This window comes from Diospyros lotus, chromosome 12 (assembly GCF_014633365.1).
Source record: "Diospyros lotus cultivar Yz01 chromosome 12, ASM1463336v1, whole genome shotgun sequence".
In the NCBI taxonomy this organism is placed as follows: Eukaryota; Viridiplantae; Streptophyta; class Magnoliopsida; order Ericales; family Ebenaceae; genus Diospyros; species Diospyros lotus.
This window is the reverse complement of record NC_068349.1, coordinates 18,298,766-18,308,185: the sequence shown is the minus strand read 5'-3', so window position 1 is coordinate 18,308,185 and position 9,420 is coordinate 18,298,766. Positions and strand designations below refer to the sequence as shown.

At 36.9% G+C, this 9,420-nt stretch overlaps 1 protein-coding gene across 1 annotated transcript; it reads left to right on the top strand.

The window, feature by feature from the left end:
* The first annotated feature begins 287 nt into the window (after nucleotides 1–287).
* LOC127787538 (uncharacterized) lies at nucleotides 288–6,246 on the top strand. Its single transcript, XM_052315597.1, has 8 exons — nucleotides 288–528; nucleotides 659–680; nucleotides 4,802–4,858; nucleotides 4,937–5,018; nucleotides 5,224–5,319; nucleotides 5,449–5,573; nucleotides 5,678–5,696; nucleotides 6,019–6,246. Exons 1-8 carry the CDS (start codon nucleotides 423–425, stop codon nucleotides 6,244–6,246), a joined length of 735 nt encoding a protein of 244 aa, XP_052171557.1. The 5' UTR covers nucleotides 288–422.
* Nucleotides 6,247–9,420: the final 3,174 nt, after the last annotated feature.

Genomic DNA, 9,420 nt, shown 5'->3' with positions numbered 1-9,420 from the left:
TTTTTATTTTTTTAAAAATTAGATCCATACACTTATTTTCAGGATCACAAGAACTATAAAATTATACAATTTAAAATTATTTATATGTCATCAAAGTAATTTATTATTAAATATTAAAATACTTAGACCCACATTTAAAATGTCATTAAACTCACGTTAAGTATTATAAGAACTAAACTCATTTAAGTTGTTACAATTTTCCTTAAAATTTTCCTCTTTATGATGTCACATCTCCAACGCCGGCACGGTACGAACTGTTTAATCTAATTGGAAAGGTTATCGTCGGCTCCGCCAACTTTGGAGCTTTTCGTTTGTTCGGACATGGAGCCCCAAGCTGTACTTCCATCTATAAAAGTCGTTGCTCGGTGGACTTCCCGCTCGTCATCGCCGTCGTCTTGGAGAGCTAGGGAGTTACGGAAGAGATGTCGACGGCATTGCAGGCGCATATGGAGAAGATGAAGGTTCGCCAGAATTACCGGAATCTATGGCACTCTGATCTTATCAGCACAATTCGAGCCGACACTCCTTGTACTCTCTCTCTCTCTCTCTCCCTCCCCTCCTCCCCCCCCCCCCCCCCCCCATTCTCTCTCTCCATATATATATATATATATATATATACTCTGTGCACTGATGTGTTGTGTGGTTTTTTTCAATGCAGATTGCTGCTTTGCGATTTGGTGGTAATTGCTGTGCATTGTGATTTCTAGTGTACTTTTCATTTAATTTGTTTGATTCTTGAATCTGCTTCTGCTTTCAATTTCATTTTGTTTTGCCTGATCCCCTGGACTTAATTTTACTAGGATTTGGTTTTTTTTTTTTTTTTTTTCTTTTTATCCTGAATTCCTTTTGGTTAAATTGATGGACGACTGGAATTGCATGAGAGTTGTTAATTTATGGTCCTAAGTCTGGCGTTATTTTACTTTTTAAGATGGAAGCCAAGTTAATTAATGCCTCTGAATTATCTAGTCACATGAAACATATATAATCTGAATACTACTAAATTGCAGTCTTAATTGAGAGGCATATTTGAACTTCCAAAAGGGCACACCCCCGATCTCATGTTTAAAGCTTCCTGGGCTCATCTAATTATTGTTGTTAACTATAAACAAAATTCCTCCACTTCTTGAAGTAATAAGAATTACATTCTACTTGCATCTGGTACCATCTTTTGTTGAGAACATAATTTAGTGGTTTTACTAGGTTAAATTATAGTTAACAAGAAACTCCATTTGGCAGGAGCAATGTGCAACCATTTAATCGAATTACGATGTATCATGAAAATAGTGAAATGGTTGTTTACTAGGAAGCAGAGACACTTTATATTGACGATCTGATAGAAATACTCATTGGACATGTTATGTGATGTGTCCTAATTTATTATTATTATTTTTACTTTTAGATATGTCCATGACCCACGATAAACACATATGTCCATGAATTGACATAATAATGATGTGGCTGTGGTTTTTAGTAGGGTTTTTGGAATATTATTTGGATGTTTTTTAGTAGATTTTTGGAATATTATTTGGGATAAAATTTTTGGTTGAGGAATAAAAAAACAAATGCAGGTTGAGTCTAGTTACAACTTTTAACAAAAATATTTACCTTTCTGCTGAATGTTGAACAATGTTTATACCATCATTATTATAGATTTAAGTTATTAGTATTATAAATTACTGTTATTATGGATTGAATAGGATCTTCATCTTGGATTTAGTAGAGTTTCTATACTTTTAGTGTTTTTCAATTATTATGTTCATAAATTACTAATAAAGAATATTTGGAAGATTACTTTTTCTGCAGTATCCTTGGCATATTCATGTTCCTATCTATGTCAGTTTTCAGTATCCGCATCCCTGTCATTGCTTCTTAGAATGTTTCTAATATGAGATGAAACCCGAAGGGAACTTCAGACAAGCTAGGAAGAGCTTGGAAACTAGTTCCCAGAAATTTAAAAACTGGCTACTTGTGTGATTTATTGCCTGTGTTTCCTGTAATGACCCCCAAGCAATTCTGATTTGCTCCCTAATTGTTTATCTGTTTTTCCAAAGTTACTTGCAAGCCCATGCTATTCTTAATTGTTCATTGCTTCTTAATCAGGATACTTTTTTGTAAGTTTTGTTGTATGAGATGAAGAACCGAAGAGAACTTGAAAGAAGCTAGCAATAACTTGGAAACAAATTCTAAGGAAACTACTCCCCCAGAACTTAAAACTATGTACTTTTCTGATTTATTGCTTGTGTTTCTTGTAACGATCCACAAGCCGTTCTCGTTTGTCCCCTAATTGTCTCTCTCTGGTTTGCCAAAGTTACTTGCAAACCCTTTCTATTCTTAATTGTTTTGTACTTCTAGTTTCCCATAATTTTTTTGACAGTATTCCACTTCCGTTTCCCCTTTTATTTCCCATATCCTCCATTACACCCTCCCTCTCCCCTCCCCCCCCCCCCCCCCCCCCCCCCCCAAAAAAAAAAAAAAAAAAACTGAGGTGAGCGGCATTTTTGCTAATGTAGACTCCCCCTCCTTACTGCTGTTATCTTCTCTTCTCCTTCTGCATCTAATCTTCTTTAGCTGCTGCTTATCTGTTTCGTCATTGCTAATATCTGTCACTTCATTATGTATTGAAAAAACTCTCAATGTGTTCTTATGGACGTTATGCAATCAAGTACTCATCCTTACCCTCTCTGGGTTTTCAAGCAATGGTTTATTCTTCTTCTCGGACTTATTTTAGAGTTTGAAGCACTTAGTGCATTTTGAATTGTTTTCGTTTTTTACATTTTTACTGCATATTGCTGATGGAGTTGTCCTAGTTTGGCATGGAACATCTGAAGTAGGAGGAAAGGGAAAGGGATATGGTGATCTCTCCATGTAGGTTGGTAGGCAAAAGTCTAGAGGGGAAGGGTGTGATTTTAAATGAATAGAGTATTAAACCCTTAAGGAACGAAAGGATCGGATGATAACCAAAAAAAGGGGCAGATGTAAATATATTCATTAATGAAGCTAGGCCTTTCTTTCTTTCTCCTCATCTGCCTATTCTTGACTCTTGAGTGAAGAGGTATTTGCTTTAACTTGCACCCATAAGGAAATGGATTATGTTGCGGAAGAAAACTTACCAAAACAGAGGGTTAGAACAAAATATATGTAAAACCAAAACAGATATCGAAACAACCAAGATAGCAGAAGAGTAAACAAGAACACTCCCTGTAAAAGATCTTGTCAAGGCTCAGATCTGGATCTGTCCAGTGTGTACCACCCAGGTAACTCCAAAAAATAGGGACATCAAGCCTCACAGAAGCACACAAGAACCAAGCCACGAAAACCCCCAAATCAGAGCCTAAAACCCTCTCGGCCAGAACATCAAATCTTCTCCCCAAAACCACACAGGTTACGTTCACAGCAAGATCCACCAAGGAACTAGAACAATCACAAAGATATGGGACGAAGAGCAGTACCAGAAAGCTTACCTCAAAAGAATTTGTCGAACCAAATAAATAAAGGCTACTCATCGATCGACCAAGGGCTTCACAAGGAAAGGAAGACCATTGCCATGGAAAAGGAGATCTGGCAGAAAAGGGAAGAACCGACTCACGAAGATCGGCCATCAAAAAAGGAAAATATCGGGAGAGCAAAGAAAGAGAAAGAGAGAGAGTTCGGCCAACAATAAGGGCAACAAGAAGAATAAAAGGGCCTTTTATATGACAATTCTAGGGCACGGCTGGGGATAGCTTTGGCTTGGGCTTGGGCTTGGGCTTCCTTAAGCCTTGAGCAAATGGGCTCAGCCCATTTCTCCTCTAAAGACTTAATTAAGGGCTTATGGCCCGATTTTTTAATGGGCTGCCAATGGGTGGTATATTTGGACTATACTTCAATCCCAGGCCGAAGCCTATGAAGATAAACTCGAATATTCGTCATAGTCTTGGGCCTCATTGAGAAACAAAAAACAACAGATTAACCTTCATTCCCTTCCCAACTTCTTCCTATTGTCCTCCCCCACTTAGGTGGATAAGCTTAAACTTCAATCTTTGCTGGCAAGATGGAAGATAGTGTCCTCTTGTTACCATTGCTTGACTTATGGCTAAAGGAAACTAAGAATTATTCCATCTTGGGTACAATAATATCTCCCTATGCAGCACCTTGATGAACTTGTAGTGAGACCTTTCTTTTTACAATAACAACATATCCAGCTTTTATCCCACTACATGGGGTCGACTACATGAATTTTAGACTTTCATGTATTTTTGTTTTTCGTCATATTTTCATTTAGGCCTATACACTTTATATCAAACTTTAATGTCTTTCCCAAAGTCTTCTTGGGTCTGGTTCTACTTCTTTTTTTGATTAATTGTTTCATTTCATCAACTCTCCTCACATGAGCATTTCTTGGTCTTCTTCTCACATGACCAAACTATCTTAGTCTAGTTTCTCCCATCTTCTCCTCGATTGGCTCTACTCTTACCTTATTACGAATAACTTCATTTCTAATTTTTATCTTTAATTTCTTGTATGGTTGCATATCCATCTTAGCATCCTCATCTCCGCTACGCCCATCTTTTGCTCATACTAGTATTTGATTGCCCAACATTCTGAGCCATATAACAAAACTGGTCTTATAGTTGTCTTATAAAATTTTTTTTTTTTTTTTTTACTAATACAAAACTGGTCTGAGACCTTTCTTTTTACTAATATAAAATTTTACTTATTTTTGTTTTGGGTCTTGCTTACAAAATGCTCATAAGGTTTCTAATTCTCATTTTATTTTCTTCTTTTATTGGATACAATTAATTTATTTTCTTCATCATTCCAGTGGTCCATGTGCATCATACCTCCTGCGTAAGCGAGCTCTTTACAATGATATGTCAAGGTAATTGATTTTTATTACTATTGTGATTTGCAATGACTTCCCAGGAATAGGATCAGTATATTTTGTTGCTTGTCTCAGGTACACGTGCTGTGCTGGTTATATGCCCTGCAGCGGTCGGTGTGGAGAAAGTAGGTGCCCAGAACTTTGCCTTTTGACTGAGGTGAAGTTTTTCCTTTGGGTTGTCAACACTTTGTGACCCGCAAATTTTATTACTTTCTGGTGGAGGTTCCCTTCTTCAACATCCCGTTTTGTTCATTCCTCTTATTCTCTTCAGATATCATAAAGAAAACAAAAGTTCATTTTGGATCTGCTTGGTGTTTTTCCTTTTCGGCATTTTATTTGACTACTATGGTTCTAAACTCCAGGTTTTCTGTTGCTTTGGAAATTCGGTAGCATCAACCAGGTTTCTATTGCAGGATGAGTTCAACATACAGACGACACAATGTGATAATTGCATAATTGTACTCTCTCTCTCTCTCTCTCTCTCTCTCTCTCTCTCTCTCTCTCTCTCTCTCTCTCTCTCTCTCTCACGCACCCAATGATTGGAAGTGCTTGGCAGTTTCTGAACATGTATTTTTCCTTGTATGTAGGCGTTCATGTTCGTCCTTCAACAAGTTGCATGCATATTTTCTATTGTTGCAATGATTGTTGGGAGTAGTGAAATTCAAGAGGCTTCTCGGCTGCTATCTTGTTTTGCTGATATGGTTTATTGCTCGTAGGGGTTCCTTCCCAATTTTCCCATTTTCCATTGAATGCTCCAACCTGAATAGTTGCAAGATATCTTTTTACTAATTTTGTTATTTAATTTGGTTTGTGCAGGGTTTGTGCATGCATGCAGGTATGGAAAAAAGATAAAAACTCAAAGTTGCAAATTGAAAACTAGTAGAAAAAAAAATTCTATAAAATCAATTTTGAACAGAAGATCCCACACGAAATGTTGGCGATTACACATTTTTGAAGGTTCCTTTTCCTTTCAAAAGTTATAAAATTCACATCATTGTTGTGAAATTTTTCTGTGCAAACATTGTCTGTTGCTTTGCTTTCTTCTCGCTCCCTGTTGCTGGGAGCAGAAAAAACAAAAACATATAGCTTTCTTTTGGTTTGATGTCAGTACTCACAACATCTGTAGTAGTTGATGTTGTTAATGCGGAGAATTGCAGACACAACACAAGATTGAAATGGACAAACGAGATGGCATGTTTGAGCCAACAGCGATGGCGGCGCCCCCTGTCCAGCAGATGTCCCGTCTCGATCAGCCATATCCTCCCTTTGTGGGATACCCGCCTCAACCGGCATACGGGCAGGCCTACGGTCATCCACATCTGGCTCACGACTACCCAGCTGCTGCAGCTCATCCTCAACCTGGTTACTCCTCTTCTGGTTATTAAAGGGGATGCAAGCAAGCAATGCATATTGTCCCTGTTGCAAGCAAAATCTTATCTAAGATATTGTATTGTATCAATCATTGCTTAATGAAGCAGCAGTCCCTTCTGCCTTGCCTTTCACGTTGTTGTAGGGAGATGGGGTGTGTAGTAGTAGTAGTAGTAGTGTAGCCAGCTATTTTGTGCGTGCCTGCAGCTGGCTGCTTTTCAAATTTTCTAGTGTAAACAAACAGAGCACTTGAGTTGGAAATGGACTTGGTATTTGAGTTCAAATGTGTATTTGGCTATTTGCTTGAAATTTTCAACTTTGATTTTTTTCCGGCCCTGCTGAACAAATGCAAATGCAAGTTGATTGATTGCCTCCTTTAACATTTATATTATAGACTTATGATGACTCTTTTTTTTTTGGGTCCTGTCTTTGGCCTTTACATGATACAACTTACAAGAAATCAACGTGTCTCTAAACTATTGTTTTCCTATTCGTTCCCTTTTCACACAAGGGCGGATCTAGGGGGACAGGCTTCACATGATGCAACTTATAAGAAATCAATGTGTCTCTAAACCACCGTTTCCCTCTTCGTTTCCTCTTCACACAAGGGTGGATCTAGGGGGGCAGGCACTGACTAGAGCCCATGCCAGCCTTAGCCCTCCCTCAAATCTTCCCTGAAATTTATACTATTTGAGAGAGAAAGAGAGCTAAAATCACTGATAAATTTGAGGGCAATCCTCCCCCAGATTCATCTCTGAATCCACCCGTGTCTCCACGTAGCTCCCTAGCTCTTGCATTTCCTCTCAATTGTTGTTGTCGTTGTTCATCCTCTGCTACCACCCCGTTTACTGCTCCTGTTCTCTCCTCCACTGTCCGATCCGATAGAAAGCAACTGCCACAATTGCAACAGGGGGCTTGGATCTGCGGAACTCCTTCCATCTTAATATAATAATTAAATTACATATATTGATGTGGTAAAGCCCTAAAACCCCAGCTGGAGCTGGCTATGTTACGTTGGGCATGGGCGGAAAGGATCCGGCCCATTTGGGGCAGCCTGTTGAGGGTGCTGGCCTCGCCACATGGGGCCCATTAGTGGTTGTGGGCTTTCTGGCCCTCATACGCTACACCTGCACATTCGGGGGTTTTTACCTTTTTACACCAATCTTCTTGTGTTGGTAATACACCTACCCACCTAACATTCCCACCGCCAACATCTTTATTGTAATTAATGATTTAACTTTTAATATTTTTTTCATTTATTTATTTAAAATCAGACCAAATACAAACCTAATTGGCATCTTGTCAGCAGAAAAGAAGTCCTAATAATACATAACGAAAAAGAAATAGCTAGAAGGCTTGTGAAGGCAGAAAGCAGAAAGCAGAAGGAAACAAAAGAAGTGTAGTGATTAACAATAATTGAAAGTAAAAAAAAAAAGGTGATCAATTAAAGAGTGGGCGTCACGAAATTGCGTGACGGACGGTTGCCACATGTCGCAGTCGCGCTGGAGCATTAAAATGACAGTTAGCACGAATTGAGACCTCAATTAATCTTATTATTATTATTATTATTATTATTAAACTCTTCTCTATTTCTTTGGATTATTTCTATTCAATTAATTAATACTAATCACAATCAATCATAATGCTGTTCTAATCATATATATCATTTTCACGCCCGGTGGCCTCCCCAATTCCATACAACTGCCCGCCGGCGTATGGAAAATTGATAGAATTAAGGGGCGTTGTTTGGCAAGTGTTCTTTTTTTTTTAATGTTTTTCTTTTCTTTTCTTTTTTTGTCAAAAAAAAAAAAAAAAAAACATGGGTGAATTCACTTCTAACACTTAATGGTTACTCATTGTTTTCACTAATATTTCTTTAATACAATCATAAACTCTCATCTTGTGGACTATGTCACTAGCTAGTGTCACCAAATTAAGGATAAGCTTTGTTTGGAAATGTGTTTGAGTTGAAGTGAATTTAATTACATAAAAGTATTTAATAAATTGATTAGGTAGAGTTAAGTTTCAATTACAATTGTTTGGTAAAATATTTGAAGTCAAAGTGCACTAGACCTAATACCAAAATACTCAAATTGAGTTGATTTGGATTGAATTAAAGTTTACTAAATGTTTTGTTTATAATATTTGATTATGAATTTAACTTAACACGCCCACAAACTCAAAGCAAAAGAGGGGCATAATGAAAAGCGAGACAATTAAGATTCCAAGTCGTGGCCAATGAGCGAGAGAGAGATGAAAATGATGATATTTTAAAGTTTATTTTTTCATTTTATTTTGAAATAATTAAAGTAGTAAAATTAAGGTTAGAAGAATATGTTGCTTTAAATGAATCTAATTGGATGATTAGGAAGTAATATGTTTTGTTAAGGTAAGTAGTGATAACTAATAATATCTTTGGCAAGATGAATTTACCAATTCCAAACTTTCCATAAATGTGAATATTTTTAATTATTTATAATAATGTCCCAAAAAAATATTTTTATAACATTAATTATATATATATATATATATATACATAAAGAACATATATATATATATAAATAGAAGGAGACAAAATGGGACGACCACATATAATTGAATTGATGGATGAATGACAAGATCCACTTAAACCGTGGACGTATTAGCGCCACCACCCTCACCGCCACCACCTTCTCCGCCGACAGCCACTGTTCAGGTAGGCCATCACCTTATCCCTCATTGCCCTCTCTCTCTCTCAATCTCACCCAAACGCGTTTCCAAACAAACCCAAATTGAAAAAGAAAACGGGAGAAAAAGAAAAAAAAGAAGATTGGTTGCTTTGCTTGCTTTACCATATTATTATTATTATTATAATAATAATAATATATTCATCTCATCTGTCCACTCCCAACATCATCATCATCATCATCATCAACCTGTGCTACCTATTCTTCTCTTTCCACCATCAGATTCGTTATAGCACTACACAATATATGCCATCGACAAAAAAATATATATATATATATATTTAATTACGTCTTGATTGTGGGTGGACTGGAATCGTACGTATAATTATAATTAAGGTACATAAAATATATTATTATTTATTATAATATTTTATCATCTATGATATGACTACCTATGATCTATCATGACTCCTTCCAAATTCTCCTTCTTCTTCTATATGATATTAGTAATGGAAGACAATTGAA